We start from the raw sequence: 20,807 nt of genomic DNA, 5'->3' as shown, positions 1-20,807 counted from the left end.
GGAGGAAGAAGAAAAGGCACAATGTCAGAGGAGTGCAACTCAGAGCTTCATCGAAATTCCACCCACACTATCAGAATGGCAGAGACCCAGTGCTGGTGGGGATGTGGAGAGGAGGGAACCTTTGCACATGGCTGGTAGGTATAGGAGTTAGCCGAGGAATTATTTACATTAGTATGGACCTTCCTGGGAAAACTAAAATTAGAACTACCATATGATCCAGCTACCACTCTTGCATCTGTATCTGAAGGAAACTATTCTAATAGCCGAGCTATAGAGCCAACCTAGGTGCCCATCAGCAGATGACTGAATAAAGAAACTGTGGTCCATACACAGAAATGAAAGTGTGTCCCATGCAGGGAAGTGGATCAAATGGAGATCAGTGGAATAATCCAGACCCAGAAAGACGAATGTCACCTATTGTCTCTCACATGCAGAATCTAGATTGAGGAATGATTAAAAAAGACATAAAAGCAGAAGGAAGGCTATTTGGAAAGATGATTGGCAGAGAGAAGAGTGGGGACAAGAGAGGCTGATGGGGCGAGAAGAATCAACATGCATTATGGACACAGATGGAAATAAAAAGAAATCCATTGTTTCTTGCAATTAATGTATAATACTGAAAACAAAAGAAGAAAACAAAACTCAAGATGCCTATTTTCAAAAGAGATAAGGAAAGGGTGACTCCCACTCGCCTCCTCGTAGAGGAGCGTGGGAAGACAGCATCTGGTCCTGCAGGCTAAAGATGCTGGGATAAGAGTGCAGCCACTGTCTCCTGGTGTTCCCTTTGCCTCCAGCCTAAGCACTAAGCACCTTGTACCTGTTAACTGTGGAAAGAGGCACTCAGCCATTGGTCATCCCCATCCCTTTCTGTGCACTGGGAATCCATATATGGATCAGCAGCTCATTCCTCTTTATGGATAAATATCATTCACTACATAGTTAAGTTGGAATTGATCGCCCAGACTAATTTGACATTGGCTGTGGTGATGTGAATAAGAATGGCCCCCATAGGGTCATATATTTAAATGCTTAATCACCAAGGATTGGCACTATTTGATAAGGATTAGGAGGTGTGGCCTTGTTAGAGTAGGTGTGGTCTTGTTGGAGGAAGTGTATCTATCACTGGGGGTGGGCTTGAGGTTTCAAAAGTGCACACCAGGTCCAGTCTCTGTGTCTCTGTCTGTCTGTCTCCCCAACCCCTTGTATGTCTGTAGGTAAGGATGTAGCTCTCAAATACTTCCTCAGCACCATGCCTGCCTTGCATGTTGCCATGCTCCCTGCCAAGAAGATAATGGACTAAACCTCTGAAACTGTAAGCCAGCCCCAATTCAATGCTTTCTCTTATAACTTGCCTTGGTCGTGGTGTCTCTTCACAGCAACAGGACAGTGACTAAGACATTGACTTTTCCACTAATGGACATTTTTGTGCACATTCTATTCTGTATGGACAACTTAAGAACTTGTTTCTCTTAGGTAGATACCTAGAAGTGAGGTCGCTGGATCGGGTGTAGCTATATGTTCAACATTATTAACACACAAGTCCTTTTCCAGTTGAGAACCAAGGAGTTTTCCTTTTCAATGGGCACTGATGGTCTCCAATTCCAAGACAGCTCAGACATGATGCAAAATCCCTTGACTTTCCCAGCCTCCCAAAGCCTTCCAAAAATGCCTTATTACCAGCATGAAGACCAGGCAGGGATAAAATGCTGCTAATTATACGCCAGAGATGAGTTTAGTTATTCAGGCACGTGACAGTGCTGGGGGTGGGGCTCCCTGTTATGCGGCTTTTAGAAAACCAGGGACTTGGCAGTGGGCACTGATGCCTTTTGCTATGATGGCCAGCATTTGTAGCAGGCGTTAAGAAACAACCACATTCAGACAGCTTTCAGTGCTAAGACATGGGGGTGCTGTGGCCCAGGGTTTTATACTACCACCAATGGGTGGCAATGGGGCCTATTTATGTCCACCTGAGAAGGAAGGGGAAAGACCGAAGAGACACAAGCTTCAGTGATCTCTAGAAGGTCATAAAGATATGGAAGGGGTACTGTCCAGGAGACTGGACACTGCTCACGGGAGCCTCGGCACGGGACACCACTCTGAGTCTGTCTTTACTTCTATTATATGAGGGGTGCAAGCTCAGACCTCAATGGCCCTTGTTATTTCTCACTCCCCTGTCACTCATCCACTGGCACCAAGTGCAAGCATGACTCTGGGGAGTCCCCTGAAGGGCCCGAGCTCAGCTGTGGAAGTTGCTACCTTCCTTAGCTAGAAGCTGCTGCCCTTGGCGGCCACTGCAGTGTTGCTCACGTGGCAACGGCCTCCATACTGGGAACTCCAGGACAGCAGGGACGGTGACCTGGATCATGTTTTATGCATGCCACAGTACCTGGGTCTTGTTTGATACACTTTTGAGGTGTGTTTGCTGAATAAATAGAAAACAAATTCCCATCCAGTTAAGTAATTCTGTGGGAAGGGAACAGAGGAACATTTATGTTGCTGGGATGTGTCTGATTTTACAAAGCACATCTTCCATGATGAGACAATTGAACGTAATTTTCAGATGCTTAATTTTCTGGATCAACTAAAATGGAATCCTGACATTGGGACTTGGAGGGTAACTAAGAAAAAGAAAATGCCACCATAAGAAATTCTAATGCGTAGCTAGGGTGGAATGGAGTGTCATAGATCTGGGAAATTGCTACTGAAAGAACTGAGAAAAACTCTCTTTAGGAAAATAAAGACTTCTAGGAAGCAGACAATCCTCTAATATATCTGCCTATACACCTGGGGTTTCCAATAGCTCTTGAGACCAACACAATATCCTTTATCACTGAAAAGTCAGGGTCATGGGCTCTTTTGAAAACAACCTCTCTCAAGTACAAATGGCAAGAGCCATGGCTGGGGGATGGCTCATTGGATAAAGCATCACTTTTGCCTATATTCAGGTCTCTAACACCCACATAAAGGCAAGGGAACGCGGAGGGGGGTTGGACTGCCTGTAAACCCAGTGCTTGGGAAGCAGAAACAGGGTCCCTCGGCCCAGTTGTCTAGATGGACTGAATGGCAAGCTCCAGGTTCAGTGAGATGGAGGTAAACATTCTGTGGCAATCTCTGGCCTACATGCACACAGGCATACATACCTGAAAACATATATGCACCCATGCATGCAGAACACATGTATACATCTCACACACACACACACACACACACACACACACACACACACACACACACACACACACACACGCACACACACACGCACACACACACACACACACCGGCAAGAGCTGCATAGATTGGGCACAGGAGGAAGGGGAGCCCTCCTTCCTCCCCCTCACAGGGGGAAGGAGGCAGTAAGGCCTCCACACTTCCCTTGGGAGTGAAAACACATTTTAAGCAGCCTATCTGTGTGAAGACACATTCTAAGGTAGATTAGTAATCCCTCAGGCTGTCCATCACGTTCAGCCAGGAGACACTCAGACAGACAAATTCCTTTCTCCTGTGGTTTTCTCAGATCCTTTCTACCAAAGAAATACTCCAGGAATAAATAAATGCAAGACTGAATATGCCAATGACTATTTGAAGAAAAACAACATTTATAGAATATGAAAACAACCAGAGAAAATTCCACAGTATAATAACCCACACAAAGGATTTTAATGTTCAGTGCTTGGAGACTCTCCAAACTGTCAAAAAGCCATTTAAAAATTCTATGATGCTCTTTCTTATTGACTCCAAGGGGGAATGGGCCTTGCAAATGGCCAGGCTCCTAAGTCATTGGTTAGAATGCGGGAGCAGTCATTGTAACAGTTGGAGGAGAGGCTGATGCCATTTGCTGAGTGCCAGCTGGGTCATAGGTAAATACAAACTGGATTCAGCTGGTGGTAACTGGCTTTGTGACCTTGGGCTTGCTATTCAACCACTCAGCCTCCCTGAGGATGTGAACAGTCTCTCTCCTCCTCCAAGGACTGTTGGGAAATTCATTTTGATGACCGACCGATAGGAAACGTTTAACACCAGGCTTGCTATATGATGTGAACTCCATCAGATGGAAAATGTATCATCTGAATTTTCTCGTTCTTGAGACAGGTGTGGAGGTGTAATTTTAGCATGGTGTGTGTGTGTGGGGGGGCGCTAAGCCAGATGGATCAGGAGTTTAAAGCCTAGCCTGGGCTACACAGCAAGATACTGTCCAAAAAAAACACCAACCAAACAAACAAAACCGAAAACCAAAAAACAAAGGAGAGTTGAAAGTAAAAGAAAAAGAAAAAGGAAGATACACATTATTCGATGAATTTCATAAACGATGGAAATTGATCAAAACAAGAACAGGGGCCCAGAGCAGAGCACAGGGGACCTACGACATAGACACAAGCCTGGAAGAAGCCTCCAGCTGCTTCTTGTCTATTGCTCTGCTCACACCTCATAATCATGGCTGTCCTGCAGCCCCATGCTCGCAGCAGCTTATGTCAGAGATGTCAGCAAACTGAAGTTACAGAAGGTAGCAGAACAAATCGGCCTGTGATCACACGCAAGATCTTTCCGGGCTATAGCGGTCAACTTTGAGTGCACATGCTGAACGAGACGACAATAAAGGGAGACCATCTCATCTCCTTGGGCAATCTACGACAACCCTTAGAGCTTGGCTCAAGTCTGATCTTTAGCCTTTGAGATTTCCTGTAGTTCAGGAGTCACAAATCCTGGGCTGCATGCCTGCATGCGTGTGTGCAGAAGTGTACTGATACGTAGACTTGGTCTATATATTTCTGCACCATCCGTGGCTGCTGTGGCACCACACAGCAGTGCTGAGTGCTTGCAGCAGAAATGCCCACAAAGCCTAAAACATCTCCCTGACCACTCAGCCCTTCTGGTTTAGTCTAACATTTGCCAATGCAGGAGTGCCAAATAAAGCATTTGAACTTAAGAGTCAGCGGGAGCAGGCTTCTGGGAGCAGCCCAGTTCCTTACTGGTTTGCATGTGGACGCCAGTGCCTTCTGCACGGTGGGCAGTGTGATTTGGATCAATGCCTCCTGGAAGATCTTCTTCCGGATGGTGCTGCTGTCGTAGTCATATTGCTGTGAACACAGAGACACAGGCTAAGGAGCACAGTTTCAATCCGTAACTTTCACTTAAACAAGAAGACAATACACCCACCCGGTCATCTCCCTTCCTCAGGCCCCACTAATTTCTGAGGACTCTCATTCGTTTAGGGTCTCAGAGACCTTTTTCTGGAACTCTTGCATAAACTGGGTATTGGGCTGTGAAGTCATGACCCATTTCACCCACCCCTTTTACAAACATAGAAACTGAGGCAAGATCGAAACCAAGAAGTGGTATGTTTTATAATGATGCAGCTCAAACTAGAGAGTGAGTTTGTGCTTCATTGTTCCCAGCTGGGTAGACACGGAAGCCACAGATAGCAATTATTCTCTGTCCTGCAAGGTGTGTGGGTGGGTGGGGGTGGCTTGTAATAATGTCCAAGAGGGGGGAAGAGAATGTTCTTAAAGCTTCATCAACACAGCGAGTGCACTGGACATCCCAAACTGGAGACTACATTGCGGGCCGCGGAGACTAAAGCATCTACTACCTGTCACTTACAAAAGAGTTCACCCGCCGCTCTCTGGTTTAGTCTAGTGCTTGCGAGTACAGGAGTGTGAAAGAACACATTTGAACTTAAGAGTCAACAAGAGCAGGCTCTCGGGAGCAGCCCAATTCCGTCCTCGTTTGCGTGTGGACACCGGTGCCTTGTGCACAGGCTCTCTGGAGAATTGCTGTGGGCATGTAAACACTTTGGTTCAGCCAAAAGAAGAATGGCCGGAGAGGAGAGCGCTTGCACTGGAGATCATAAATGCGAGCAAAATTACATCCCTAGTCAACCAAAGGCCCCCAAGTGGAGAAGGCTACGGAGGAAGGTAGGAGAGGTAGACTTGTCAGGGCCAAGAACCTGGATCTAACATCTGCAGGCGCGTTCTTGCAGGCAAATTTGTGAGAGACAGAAGCGGCGGTCTTGGGAGGTGGAATCAGTTCTGATTTTGAAGGTGTCTGAGTACTTGTGGGACCACCCCTGGCAGGAACATTTTTTTTTTTTTTGAGTAGCAAATAGTTTATTGGTAAATTCATGGTTTTAACTGCATCTATAAGTTCGTTTGAATAAGAGTATGGCCCCCAAAGGGAGTTGCACTATTAGGAGGTGTGGCCTTGTTGGAGTAGGTGTGGTCTTGTTGGAGGAAGTGTGTCACTGTGGAGGTGGGCTTTGAGGTCTCATTTATGCTCCAGATACTGCCCAGTGTCTCAGAACATTTTCTGTTGCCTGTGAGTCAAGATGTATATGAATTCTCGGCTCCTTCTCCAGCACCATGCCTGCCTGTATACCATCATGCTTCCTGCCATGATGGTAATGGACTAAACCTCTGGACTCTAAGCCAGCCCTAATTAAATGTTTCCCTTTATAAGAGTTGCCATGGCCATGGTGTCCCTTCATAGCAACAGAAACCCTGACTAAGACAAGGGGGACAATAAACAAGTCAAAATAGTGAATGGTTGTAAACTATCAGAAAATCTGTGGCCATTCAGGCTTCTATAGAAATCCAAAATCACGGAAAGGCCAAATCTTGAAGATCTGCCCTCTTCTTAGTCCATATGATATAGGTCCCTGGTACCTGGTGTCTGTAGAATTCTGTAAGTTATCACCTTCTAACCACACATATAACTACGGCTTTCACAGATTCTAGTGGGGAGGATTTTGTCTCCTTCCAAACCAACTGCTCTTTTACAGATATTTGATTTTCGGATCACTTGAACTTTTCTGCAGTTACAGTGTCGCCGCCTCTCTAAACAAAAGGGAGGCTGAGCTGAACACGGCGAAATGTCGCCAGTAGACCCCGGATGTTCGAGTTCAGGAATGCAACACCATCAATAGCTAGACTCCCACCACCCAGGTCTGTTCTACAGTTCATCCAATGTTTAGGATGGTTGCAAGGTTTCCAGGAAACCCCAACTCTAGAGCACGTGTCAAAGGGTACGTGAGTCACCCACAGTTGTGTGTTCCTGTGGCCCCAAACACCCCCGGAAGTTCCTGGCCCAGGACTCAGGGGGGCCCCGTTCACTGGGCAGGAACAATTGAGCACCGGCTATACGGTCGACCTGGAGGTATTCAAAGTGCCTTTCACCCCAATGCCTGGAGACTGGGACCCCTTTCTGCTCCTTCCTCTCCTGTCTGCCGAAGCTCGTGATGGCAGTAGTTTGACCTTCCCCTCATTGCCAGTGTGCTAGTGTTCGTGTTGCGAGGATCAGCGTTTCCCAGAACCTGGAGGTAGCAGAGATGAGTGGGCCATGTGTAAATACAGTTTCAGCTCCAAGCTCATGGTGCACCAGCCTGCTGGGCTTGAGTTAGGAAGTCCAGCTTTCAGAGCACCAGCTTCCACGTCTGCCATGGGGGCGAAGTCTAATGAGCTCAGGGAGAGTCCAAGGAAATGGTACACTTCTGGCGTCTTTTTCTTCAAGGCTTTAAGCAGGCCTGAAGAGATGGCTCTGTGGATAAAGTACCTCCTGCTCTTTAGAGGGCCCAGATTCTGTGCCCAGCAGCTACACTGGATGACTCCCAACACCTGTGCCTCCAGCTCCAAGGGCTCTGATGTCGTCTTCAGGTCTCCATGGGAACCCACATACAGGTGGCATATGTTCACACAGACATGTGCAAACATGCATAAATAATAAAAACTAAAAATATAAACCTTCCGAGTGGCAATTTAGGAACAACAAATCTTAGGAACGTGAATTTTTAAAAAGGCTTTAAATGAGTACCAGATACATGTGAGCGCCTATTATCGAAACGAAACAGTGTTATCATGCACTTATACATAAAGCTCATTAAAAACGATCCCATGTGGCAGGTATACTTTCCCTTGGGATGGTTCCTTGGCTCTAAGTTTTGGTTTTTATTTAAAATGCTGACTAATTTAATGAATTTTATTGTACTTGGAATGCTAGGCTGCAGCCGACCTATATCACATTCTATGCAATATCTGTCACAGTGTTTGCAGTGGCCAGTCAACACACATTTGTCAAATTGTGAAAGTAAGCCCACAGGTCACTTCTAGCTTGTTAGTGCTGAGGACATGTGGTTCCTGAAGCAGCCACTAGATGGCAGGAGAGTCACGCTAGGGAAACTGCTGTGAACAATAGTCATCTGCGCTTGGGAAGAGGCTGGACGGGGTGGAAGGGCGGTCGGGGTATTTCCCACCCAGGAACAGGACAAGGGTCACAGTCTTGTCAGATGCTCCCCCCCAAATGAAGACAAAGCTCTTACCTTTAAGACACGGAGCTTAACCTTCTCGATGGCAGCTGCTGTTCTGGAAGCCTCTCCTTGGAGATGTGGGGAGAGCAGCTGCTCAAAGGTGAACACTGCGTTCTCCATGAGCTGTCCATCAAGCCAACACAGAAACAGACCACAGTCAGGGGCTGGGAACATGGGGCCCGGCTGCCTGCCTAGGCTCTGGCAGGAGGAGGTGAACAGAGTCCCCCATGCACAAATGTGGGGTGACACGGGGCACATCCTACTCCCTGGATGGTGAAGCAAAAACCTAGTGGCCACTATGGGATAGGAAGAGGGTGGACAGCACCCTTCTCTATACATATATGCATGTCTGTCTGTCTGTCTGTCTCGTAGTGGTATCCTTTTTTTCCTTTCTTTTACCCATCATTCTTAGTGGGGAAAGAAACCCCAGTAGAGAAGGACTCCGAGCCACGGCCCTCTGTAGTTATTCTCCTCCATGCTCTGGTGATGCAGACACAGATCCCATGACATGATGGGAGAGGCTCCACATCTAGAAGGACCTAAGTCACTCTGTGACACTTAATCCCTCCATTGTTCATCCCATGAGCCCCGCACCCCCCCACCCCACCCCACCCCCACCTCCACCCCCCCCCACCCCCCACCCCCCCCACCCCCACCCCCGCCTTGCCTCTGAGAGGCTAGTGTTCCGGTTGGAATATGGGATGGTCCTTGGCTGGATGACACTGTTTGGGGAGGTTATCCAATCTTCAGGATGCGGGACCTTGCTGGAGGAGGTGGGGGCTTAAGGACTACAGCATCGCCCCACCTCCAGCTCGAGCCCTCTCTGCTAGGTGGGCACTAGCCACATGCGCCTACCTCTATGAAATCCACCATGACCTCTTGCCTTGATGGCCTGTCCCCTCTCAACCCATAAGCCCAAAGGAATCCTTCGTCCCTTACGCTGTTCCTGTTGGGTGTTCTGTCACAGCAATGGGGAAGGACATCAATAGGGCTTGAGAGGAGAGGCGGGGCCAGGGCGCCATGGCAGGAGTGGCTATCACACCGGGACAGGGCTTTGTAGCTCAGGAAGCTGATCCAGCTCAGATGTCTTAGTCTGTAATTGTGCCTGTGTCTCTCCAGGATCCAGAATTATCCAAGGGACTGTTTTTATATTGTCACATAATTCTGCCATTTATCCCTCATGGTTTTTTTAAGGCAGGGTTTCATTCAGCCTAAGATGGCCTTGAACTTGCAATATAGACAAAGAAGACCTTAAACCCCTGATCTGATCCTCCTGCCTCTACCTCCCCAATTCTGGAATTTCAGGTGTTAACTCTAGGTATCTGACACCCTCATCTAGCCTCCAAGGGCACCTGGATGCTCACGGTACACATACAGGCAAGCAGGCATGCACAAACATACACGTAATCAAATAAATTTAAAAAACAAAAATCAAATATGAAGCTGTAACAGGTCTCCTTGCAATGAGGTAGGGAACCCAGCCAGTGTTTCTGGATCCTGGCTGCATATCAGAAACAGTGGGATAGAAGTAGAGGCCATCCTCTAAGAATTTCAAATATACTATAAAACATACCTATTTGAAATCACTAGAGGTGGGGTAACACATCAGTAGTTGTTAAAATTTCCCCACATGCTTCTAATATGCAGCCAAAGTTTGGAGCCTGACTCAACCCATCAAATAATTACCAACTAATGTTACTTTATTTCCCAGATTCTTATTTTCTGAGGAAAGATGAAGCCAACTGGAAGGACAGTGTGTGTCCTCAGTCAACCTGACCCTGGGAACAGGCCTCACTTTCCTGAGCTGCAGAGCACGCCCGCCGCCGCATCTGCCAGCATGCATTTCTCCTCCTCTCCATCTTTCCCGCCTCATCCTCATCCTCCCTCAGTTCCCTTCTGCTCCCACCTCTTGCATGTAGTTCTGTGTCCTCTGGACCACCAGATCAACGTGCGGGAATCGGAAGCGGCTCTGGAGATCCAGCAGGCGCTCTGGAAGCAAGGTGACTTTAGTATAACAAGGCTCCATCTTCACAGAATCCAGAGGAAGCTTCATCAGCTGGTCCAGACGCTGCATTTTGGTGAAGGAGAAAAGCAAATGCCCTTAGATTTAGGAATCTTTCCTCGATGTTATGTAATACTAAGACCTACATTTGCAAATGGTCAAGTGTGTATTCTGAGGATGAATCACTACTTGCACACTCTATCTGAGACATCCTCAATTGTCTTCTTTCTTTCTGTGGTTCCCTGGGGCGGCTTTACTGCTGGGAAAGAAACAGATGAACCAAGGAGGTATCAGGAAGTCTCAGAGGCACACCCAAGCAGGGGCTCTTGTCTCCTTAAGTCCTTAGTAGCTTCCAAGTCCCCACTTCCGGAACTCAAAACCCAGCCAGGCAGGCTCTTTGGCAGTGAGAACTGCTGCTGAGCCCATGAGTCTGCATAAGATCCTTTAAGGAGTGGAAACTTGTTCCATTTTCTAAGCTTAGCTTAAAATGGTTTTAAATTTGAACACTGGAAGCTTAAAAAAAAACCAGGAGACTGGGTGAAGACAGGGAAAAAATTGCTGACATTGAAAGCTATTGAGAGAAGCTGTGCGAAAGACAGGTGAGTGTGAATAACACAGGAGACCCTGTGTGATGGGAATTTTCAAAGGGCCCGTGCCATTGTGCTTCAGAGGGAAAAGTATTCACTTTAAGAAGTGAACAATGGCGAGGACTACTGAAGTGGAATTAAAGATTAGAAGGGGGAAAATCACATTGTTACATTTGCTTTTGTCCTACAATTATAGGACAAAATGTATCACTTCTTTTTTTAAAGACTTAGTATATTTTTAAATATGAGTGTATGTGTATGTCTGTGTGAGTATATGCATGTGAGTGTAGGTACTCATGAAGGCCAGGAGAGGGCATCAGATCCCCTGGAGCTGGAGTTTCAGGTGGTTGTGAGCCACCTGACATGGGTGCTGGGAACTCAATTCAGGTCCTGTGGAGGAGCAGCAAGCGCACTTAACCAGTGAACCATCACTCCAGCACCAGGAATATATTACTTTAAACAATGAATTGAATAGGCAAGAGAGGAAAAATGAGTGCCTACTTTATTACTATCAAATTGTTGAAAGCTTAAATAAGTGATAACGCCCCTCACAGATGGTAACATGGGGAGAAGGCTCCCTGCCACAAACAAATCAGTATAATGCAAAACTTAAAATTCTTTCGAAATTGAAGGGAAACATCTGTTAACATGAAAATGTATCTTTCAACCTAGGGATCTATCCCATTGAAATAAAAGTGTCAAGATATAAGGAACGTGCATGTGTACACACATACGTGTAGCTACAATATGATAGGATATATGTACAAGGTTATTTATTATAACTTTGCTCATGGTGTCAGCAATAATGGGATGGCTGAATAAATCATGGCATTTCTAAACATGGAATATCATGCAGTCATTACGAAAAGTGGCTCAGAACCAGATCAGTTACCTTGGAAACAGTTTCATGAAGTCATTTTGAAGACGAAACCTGATAAGCAGTTTAGTATATAAAATAACTCTATTTTTCTAAAAGTGAGCAACATAAGACAACAGCTCTGAAATGTGTGTGTTTTCTCTATCTTCTAAGAGGGAGAGAGCACAGAACAGCACACGCCGAGGCGGTGCTTCTATTTATGTGTTTGTTTGTTTGTTTTCGCAGAGAAGTGAGTGGTACCAAGAAATGAAGAGGAATAAAGACAAGTTGAAACACACACACACACACACACACACACACACACACACACACAAATACCTGCACACCCATACCCATACCCATGCACACGCACCACACAGGCATCTATATACACATAGCCATACATACACACATGCACACACATACTCACATGCTCACACCCCCACACAGGCGTGTGTGCGCGCACACACACACACACACGCACACGTATGGCTGTAATAAGAAGCATCAAGGCATTTATGAACCGATCTTGGTTTTGTACAATCACACACGTGGGTGTGTCCATAAAGAAACGAGAAAACGCAGCACAGGAGGGTGGCTGTGACTTACAACAATCTATCATGTATTTTATAATGAGCTCGAGGAGCTGCCAACCCACAGAAATGAAAAATGTTTAAGGGAATGGAAGTGGTGATTACTTCCTCGATCATTCCACACCATCTGCACGTATAAACTGCTGAAGCAGGCATGTAGAAGCTGCTTGTGCTAGAAAAGCATGGACTCCTCCAGCAGGTCCACAGGTAACTGCAGCAGAGTAAATAAAATGCTGGCATCTCCACCTCCACTTCGGAACTGTCTGGCTCCTTTACTTTGGCTGAAGGCACAGAGGTAAGTCATTGTCCTAAACCGACAGTCACTTTGGATCCTAGGAGGAGCAGAGCCTCCCAGGATTAGCCACTTATAGATGAGGGCGTTACCCTTGCAGGCACGGCTAACCCTGGAGCAGAAGAGATCATCCTGCAGGGATCAGATGGATCCCCTTCTGTGTTAAGATAAGAACTATGTGGAAACTGAAGAGCTAGAGGTGGAGCGGTGGTCAAGGAGACCAGGAGAGCTGATCAGGTCCCCTCCCAGTTCTCCCTCTATTGAAACCTAAAGCTCACGTCAGCCCTTCGGAGACTGACTTGGATCTCTGGACTCCTTTATCCGCTCCTCTCCCAAAGTGGGCGCATTAAAAAGACCTGTTGGGGATTTAGCTCAGTGGTAGAGCACTTGCCTAGCAAGCGCAAGGCCCTGGGTTCGGTCCTCAGCTCTGGAAAAAAAAAAAAAAAAAAGACCTCTTTCCTCTGCCTGTCACCATTACTCATGTCTTTTATTGGCATGTTGTGACAGGTAACTGAGCAGAGCCTGTTGGGGCTGCTGGAGCCAGGCTTCTGCCTTCAAAGATCTGGGTAACACTGTCACACTGCAGCCCATAAATGTGTATAGTTACAATGGACCGATTAAAATGAAAACCCTTTTAACTGATATCAGGAAGGAGGGAGAAAGAAGCGATCACCCTGACAAATCCTGTCCTTAATGATATGGTAAGTGCAGGCAAGCTGCCCGTGTCTACGCCAGCAAATCCCTGCTGGCGTTCTATTAGAGCAGATCACACACACACACACACACACACCCCTTACTTCCTGATTCAATAGAGTGAGGGGTCACTCCTGCTTGACAAGCATGGGTTTATTATCAGGAATCTACAGCTGTGGAAACAAAGCGGCAAGTGTTATTTAAAAGGAGGAGACAGGCTTATATATGAACAAATAAAGCACGCAGGTAAACACACACTGGACTATTTCTATCAGTCAATTCCAGGGCTTGGGAATGGAAGCAGAGGAACGAAGGGCAATTGATATCAGTTCTGGTTACTAATTTTGCCTCTTTGTGGACATAGAATTATATATTTGAGCTGTTTCACTTGTACAAACATTATTTTTGCAACTTAAAGACCATTAATAAGGAAATTAGGTGGATTTACTTATGAATGGATGGGTGAATGAGTTAGTTGGATAGATAGTAGAAACACCAGATAAATGGACAGAAGGGAAAAGGAAAGAGGAGAGAGAAGGAGAGGTTAGAGGGGACTGAAAGGGGAGAGGAGGAGATAGGAGGAGACAGAGGGGACAGGGTAGGATCAAGGTTGCGGGGAAGGGAGAAGAGAGAAAGGCACCATGGGAAGGCAGGCCAGCAGCTATTGGGAACTTGCTGGCTCTCCTACCTCCTTCAGCTGGACACCGTCCTGGGTGGCATGGAAGCTCTGGCTGAGTTCATCTACTTCTTTTTCGAAAAGGGCACGGACTTCACTGAAGCCTGAGCTCACTGGCCCCATCAGCTCCTCCAGAATGGACGCCAGGAACGGCTGCACACTCTCCCCACAGCTCTTCTCAGCCGGCTGAGCCACCATTGCTGAGGAAGGAAAAGGTCAAAAGGAAGCATGACTTAGGGCAAAATTCGATTCAGGGGCCACGTCGCAGCTAAATGGCCCCACGGGCCAGTTCAGATGGGCAGAGCAGACTAGCATAATGGATCCTTTGCCAGCACCCACCAGGCTGGAAACCCACTGAGTGCTGTGAGACCTAGGGTGTCTCCAGGATGTCTCCCCAGCGCCATCCTGCCCTGGGAAGAACGGAGTTCTCTGTTTGGTCTCCACAAATGTGCAATGGCCAGATTCCCTCCCCACGTCATCGTCACAGATGAACACCTTGTCATCTAAAATAGAATTTATCAGTTTCCATTCACTTCTCTGAGCGCTCACTCAGTGTAACTCCACCACCTTCTACTACCAAAGAGACCTTTAAAAAACTCAAATACAGCCTCAGGCAAATGGCACCAGGTTCCATTCAGATACACACACACACACACACACACACACACACACACACACACACACACACAAGAAATGGTGTGAAAAACTAAAAGGCCTCATAAGACCAGTCAACATTCTCACAGGTAGCACTGATTGGACTTGGTGATTTACTGAGAAGAGAGAGAATGAAGATGGGGGGGGGGGGGGGGGGGGCGGGGGACATGGAGGGTGGAAGAGGGGATTTGTGAGTGGGTATAATCAAGATATATTGTATACATGTATGAAATAATCAAAGAATAAATAAAAGACCCCTTTGATGACAGATTTGAATACGGAACAATTTGAGTTTTGTAAAATTTTAAAGAGGGACTCGTTTGAAACCAAATTGCAAAGGTGCCTGCCAAGAAAATAAACTGTCGGTTAATTAACTGTCAGAGGAACAGTTTGAAAAGCATCTAATTGGAGTTTCGGGATAATCCTGAGCATTGACAACACCCAGCGATGGTCTGGCAGTGCTGGGGATGCCATTTGTGAGGTGAGTAGAGATGCCATATCCCTCTCCTCAGCTTTCCCTGCCTGCTACTGACGGCCCTGCGCTCCAGCCCCGACTCCACCCCCCCATCCAGTGTCCTTTCACCCGGCTCTTCCTTCCTCCACTCCTGCATGTCAACATCCTCTTCATCATGCCTACAGGGTCCAGTTCATAGGGCACATACTTGGGACAGCATAATGACTCGACCACCACACTTTGTGACCTGTGGCCTGCGGGGGTTTCCTTACGGGCAGAGTCAAATTTGAATCCCACATAGACACACGGTGCCCTCTTCCAAGTACACAGGGATGAGGCTGCGGTGCCTATGGTGGTGTGACACTAATTCAAGAGTCTCCCTGGTGTCGGGCAGCTGTGGAGAAGCCTAGACAGCTAGGGCTGCTGGGGCTGGAGTCAGAGCCTGCTGAGCACCAGCCCCGGGGAGTCAGGAATATTCTTAGCCGTGGTCTCAGTTTCTTATCTGTTAACCCGAGATCATAGGAGTAATGATTCTTAGGGTTATGGTAAGGAGAAAAAGTTTACTATTTTCCAGAGTGCTTAGAATAGTTATGACACTCGAGGAGCACAGGACTGCGGGCTTTCTCATACTTTCTCATCACCTAATACTAAAGCGGTACCCTCCTGAAGAGGCCCCCAGTTTTCTGAAATTGCCCTTTTTATTCTGGCTTCACTTGGAGCATTTAGCACATTTTCTTTCTGTCTCGGGATCTACAAAACACTTCATGTCTTCCATGTGTAAAAGTGTGTTGACTGGAAGCCTCTGGGTCCTTACACTCAGCATGAGCCGAATAAGTTCTTATTGAACAGATAATTGTGGAGCAGAACTGAAAATGAATGGCTTTTCTCCCAAGTGCCATATGGGTAGAAATGAAGAGATGACCACTGTGGTGGTTTGAATAAGAATAGTCCCTATAGGCTCATATATTTTAATGCTTAGTCATCAGGGAATGGTACTACTTGAGAAGGATTAGGAGGTGTGGCCTTGTTGGAGGAAGTGTGTCACTGGGAGCCAGGACCAGTGTCTGTTTCTTTCAGCAGCCCGTGGATCTGGATGTAGACCTCTCAGCTAGTTCTCCAGCACCATGTGTACTCCCATGCTCCCCAACATGACAATAATGGACAAAGCCTCTGAAACTGTAAGCCAGCCCCAATTAAATGCTTCCTTTTATAAGAGTTGCTGTGGTGATGGTGTTTCTTCACAGTAATAGAACACCGACGAAGATAACTACTTAATGCTCCCAAAGCTTTCCCAAAATCCAATAGCCTTCATCAATGCAGTTGGCTTCCTTGTTTTAAAGGTAGACAGGCAGAGGCCCAGTTACAATGTGTCTGATGTTTTCCTTGCTCTCTGCCTTTCCTCCTTCCTCCCCTGTCTTCCTCTTTTTTTCTTTCCAATGTCACACTTTCTTTTCCAGCCTGGAACTCATCATCCTCCTGACCACAGCTCCCTGAGTAAAGATTACCGGTGAGTCCACTGCACCTGCCTGATACTTGTTTTCAAAAAGGTTTGCCCATTACTTCCTTGCAAGAGTTATTTTAGGAAACAACTACTAGTCTGGGAGCTACAGAGGATCAGGTAAAGGACACTGGTCTAATTTCAGCCTGGGTAGCTAGGCCTGGATGGGTCTGAGAGAACAGAACATTGGCAGTTTTAGGTATACATAGAATTGCAACATACACTCCCCCTGTACGGGCTGTGAGGCGGGACAGTATCAAACAGAAATCACTCTGATGCTAATCTGTACCTGGCTTTGGAGGCAATGCAGAGACAGGCCACAAACACCACACACTTGCACAGTTAAGCCTCTTCTAACCTCCTCTCAGGAGGAACCACCCATCCTAAGAGCTCTGGAGCATGTTGGGCTGCAGTATGGAGAAGGTATGAATTGCAGAAGATAATCTGCCAGGCAGACCACCCCCTTTTAGACAGGCTACCAAGCTCTATCACTAGCTCAGAAAGCACTTAGCAAATGTTCAGTGTGTGAGTAATCATCGGTGCACTGACTATCCAGAAATACTGCTGAGAAACAATAGCTGGGAAGCTTCCACGCCCTCCCTCCGCAGAGACATTAGGCACGCTCTGTGCATTGGGTTCAGGACTTAGAAAAGAATATGAAAATACCGAAAGTATCCTATAGACCCCTCCAAGGCTACCTAAGGCCTCTCTGGCCCATCTCTCTGTGGGGATGGGCCAGCCATTTTCTGCCAAGGGCCAGACAATAAATATCTGTGGCTCTGCAGTCCTTCAGGTCCCTCTTAAGTTCTAATGTGGCAGCACGAAGCGGCTTAGACTGCGAACTCATGAACGAGCATGACTGTGTTCAATACGACGTCATCAACAAAATCAAGTGGGACCAGATCCAGCCTGAGGACCACAGTTGGCCAGGCACACTCTTGTCGGCCCTTCCCATTTCAGAGTAGGAGACTAAGGCAAACAGAGGCAAAGCGACCTCTTCAGGAACACCTGACTGGCTCATATACACATTGACTTGGGGCTACAGATACAAATTGACTGACCCTCAGCAAAAACAGGAGGCTTTTCTGTCAAAGAAAAGTGCATTCTTTACCACAACACACAGGCACCATCAGCAGGCAGGAAGCAAGATCCCCTCCGCCTTGAGTCTACAAAGCATCCAGGGTAAGTTGAGGATCCTTAATAATACGACAGCATGCTTCTACTACAGCTGCTATTGTCTCCCCTCAATTCCCTCAGCTTCATCCTTCTTCTCTGAAGGCAGATATACGATCTGAGGGCAACCGGTTCTGGGATCCCCTACCCCCACCTTAGAGGAGGCCAAAATCCTTCGACACTAAAATTCCTGCTATCAAATGATAGAGTCTCTTAACAGAACCTTGCACATCCAACCACAGGCCTCCCATGCTTTAAGTCATCTTTGGTTTACTTTTCATACTGAATACAATGTAGATGTCACATAGCTGCCCCACTAATTCCATTGGGGAATAATTGGGAAGTCTACACTTGATTATTGCAGACATTTTTCTCTGGGCATTTTCAGTCTGTGGTCGGTTGAATCCATAGATGTGAGACCCCCCAGGTACAAAGGATCAGCACATTCTCTCTCTGTGTGGATCTCTAAGTGGACAGCTTATTTACTAGGAACAGCAAGGGGTGGTTCTACCAACCTCGGATCTTCCCGGCTAGAAAGTTCTTTGAGTTCACAATCTGATCCATGTCCGAGCGGATGGTCCCTTCCAGGCCCTTGGTCAGAGCTCGGCACTCCTCCTTCAAGGCACTTAATCCTTCCGAAACTTGGTGCTGAACCAGAGTGTAGGCTTCCTCCAGGAGCTGTAACACAGAACAGCACAGGACCCATGACTAAAGGGGTCACAGGGAGAGAAGCAGGCCCAGCAGACTCCCACCTAAACAAGACGGAGCGCACATTCAAACTTCAAGTTCAACTCTGTTTGGATTAGTTCTCAGGTCAGTGGGATGGAACAGGCTTGAGGTAGACAGTTTTCTACCTAGGAAGGAATTATTTTAAAACGACACCAAATGCCCTAAAACGCAGAGAGATGGGAACGTCCACTTCGACAGCACAGTGGCAAAGCCACGTCATCACTTACACCAAACCAGGCCCTCTTCCTCTCGTTCCTCCTCCCCTTCATCTTGGGCAGCAGGTCGGTCTGAAGGGTCGGCAGGAGCTCCTCCATCACCAGCTTACTCAGGACCTGCAGGGGGAAGGGGAATCCCGCAGGATGAAGGCCAGCTAGAGGTCTCCTGACAGTGTCCCTGCCCTGGGCTACACGGGCTCAGAGGTGGTGGGGGGTGAGGAATGAGAGAATATGAGTGTGGATGCTGGGGATGGGACTCATGGCTGTGCATATGATGAGCACCTGAAATCTGGGTTCACAATCTCAGAGGTGAATATTCTTCAACATTCACAGGGAACAGAAGTGTGGCTATTGCTGTTATCTCAATGGGAAGAACCTTTTCCTCAAATTCAAACTCTTATGTTCATGCTAAAAGGACTTCATGCATTTAGAATGAGAGGGGAGCTTGCTTTCTTTTTTTTTTTCCAACATAGTATTTATATTGATTATTTGGGAGTTTCACATAATGCACCCCGACCACACTCGCTTCCCAGTCCTCCCAGGTCTACCCTCCCCTCCCTTGTGATCTCCCTCAAAGAAAAAGAAAAAGAAAAACAAAGAAAAAAAAATATCAAGCCCAATTTGTGTTGCCCATATACTCACTGAAACATAGTCAACCTCCTGGTGGCCAGCCCCTTAAAGAAAACGGAGTCCTTCCCCACCCCAGGCTCCGCCAGAAGCCATCGACTGTGAAGAGCTACACTTCAGCATCCCTATCACAGTTTTTAAGAGTTGAGAGGGGAGAGCTTTCAATGGCCGACAAGGCATCCTTAAACAGGAGCATCACGTTTGAACGTGATGGCATGAGCCTGGTCTGTCTTCCTAGGACGATCGCTCTTTCTCAAGCCTCATGTCTCAATCTCCTTATTCCTGCTCTTCCCAAAGACGCCTTCCATCCTCCAGTGTTTACATAAAGAAGGAAGGGACAGAGTAAAGAAGAGGTGACAACTGCCAGACCACTCCAGGCTCACACCACCCTGCCCGGCTCAGTACTCCTGTCCCCCATCACGGCTAGCTTGTCCAAGGAAAGGGTTGGAGTTGTAGGAGACAAAGCCAAGGTAATGCACAAAACTGGAGGCGCTCTTCAAGGTGGTTGGCAAAACCTCCTCCAAAGAAGATCAAGCCTTGGAAAGAAGGAAGAGACTGTACCAGAGGGACAAGGGAGAAGCTGGTGCTGGCAAAAATGGGAATCACCTGCAGGAAACACAGATGTCCAAACAGACCAGGCATGGAGAGCTGAGGGCACTGTTGATGCCAGTGTGTGTGTGTGTGTGTGTGTGTGTGTGTGTGTGTGTGTGTGTGTGTGTGTGTGTGTGTGTGCGTGCGTGTGCGCGTGCATGCGTGTGTGTGTGTGTGTGTGCGTGTGCGTGTGCGTGTGCGTGTGTGTGTGTGTGTGTGTGTGTGTGTGTGCGAATGACTGTGCATACCTGGACACTGCCTACTTTAAAATAGTATTTTTAAAGGACGTTTTGCCGGATGTGGTTGCATGTGCCTATCATCCCAATACTTAAGAGGTTGAGGCAAGAAGATCAAACTTGGGGTGGGGGGTGTCAGTGTGAGCTACATGGTGAGATCCTGTCTCAAAACAAAACAACCAAGACCAAGCTGAAGAATTGTTTTGCTTGTTTTTAAGCTTACATTGTTAAGCAACAGAATGTTTCATTGTTTCACTGTGTTTTAAAGGGGAGGGGCATATGTCATTAATAAACGTCTCCCAGGCTGGATTGCCGTGGCAGAAATATTTTTGCTTTATAGTTTGGAAGGACTATTTTTTGGCTCCCAGGAGAAGGGATTTCCTTCCAGGGACACACAGCCATCTGGGCTAATGTCTAGGGCACAGAAAAAGCTAAACCTCTTTTTTACGGTCTCTTCTCCCACACTGCTTTCTGTATGCAATGTCATTAAACCCAGAGGCCTGTGAAAGCCAGACTCCCGAAACCGGCTACTGGTACGCCGACTTTGCAGCAATACCGTGAAGATGGAGTCCCCTAGGAGAGCAAGTGGCTCCTTTTCTTGGCTGGAGAGCATCAGATGGCTAAGTCTGCCACTT

At 47.1% G+C, this 20,807-nt stretch overlaps 1 protein-coding gene across 1 annotated transcript in view; it reads right to left on the bottom strand.

The window, feature by feature from the left end:
- The window catches only part of Niban1 (niban apoptosis regulator 1), a 154,009-nt gene that overhangs the window by 6,023 nt on the left and 127,179 nt on the right, over nucleotides 1-20,807 (bottom strand). Inside the window, exons 7-12 of the mRNA XM_052737168.1 lie at nucleotides 18,731-18,835; nucleotides 18,290-18,452; nucleotides 14,008-14,195; nucleotides 10,203-10,364; nucleotides 8,309-8,419; nucleotides 4,968-5,075 (exon numbers count right to left, since the gene is read on the bottom strand). Of these exons, the coding sequence (XP_052593128.1) occupies nucleotides 4,968-5,075; nucleotides 8,309-8,419; nucleotides 10,203-10,364; nucleotides 14,008-14,195; nucleotides 18,290-18,452; nucleotides 18,731-18,835 (837 nt within the window). The remainder of the gene's footprint in view (nucleotides 1-4,967; nucleotides 5,076-8,308; nucleotides 8,420-10,202; nucleotides 10,365-14,007; nucleotides 14,196-18,289; nucleotides 18,453-18,730; nucleotides 18,836-20,807) is intronic.

This window comes from Peromyscus californicus, unplaced genomic scaffold (assembly GCF_007827085.1).
Source record: "Peromyscus californicus insignis strain IS unplaced genomic scaffold, ASM782708v3 Scaffold_14__1_contigs__length_90479793_seg_2, whole genome shotgun sequence".
NCBI lineage: Eukaryota > Metazoa > Chordata > Mammalia > Rodentia > Cricetidae > Peromyscus > Peromyscus californicus.
This window is presented reverse-complemented; position numbering and strand designations above follow the sequence as displayed.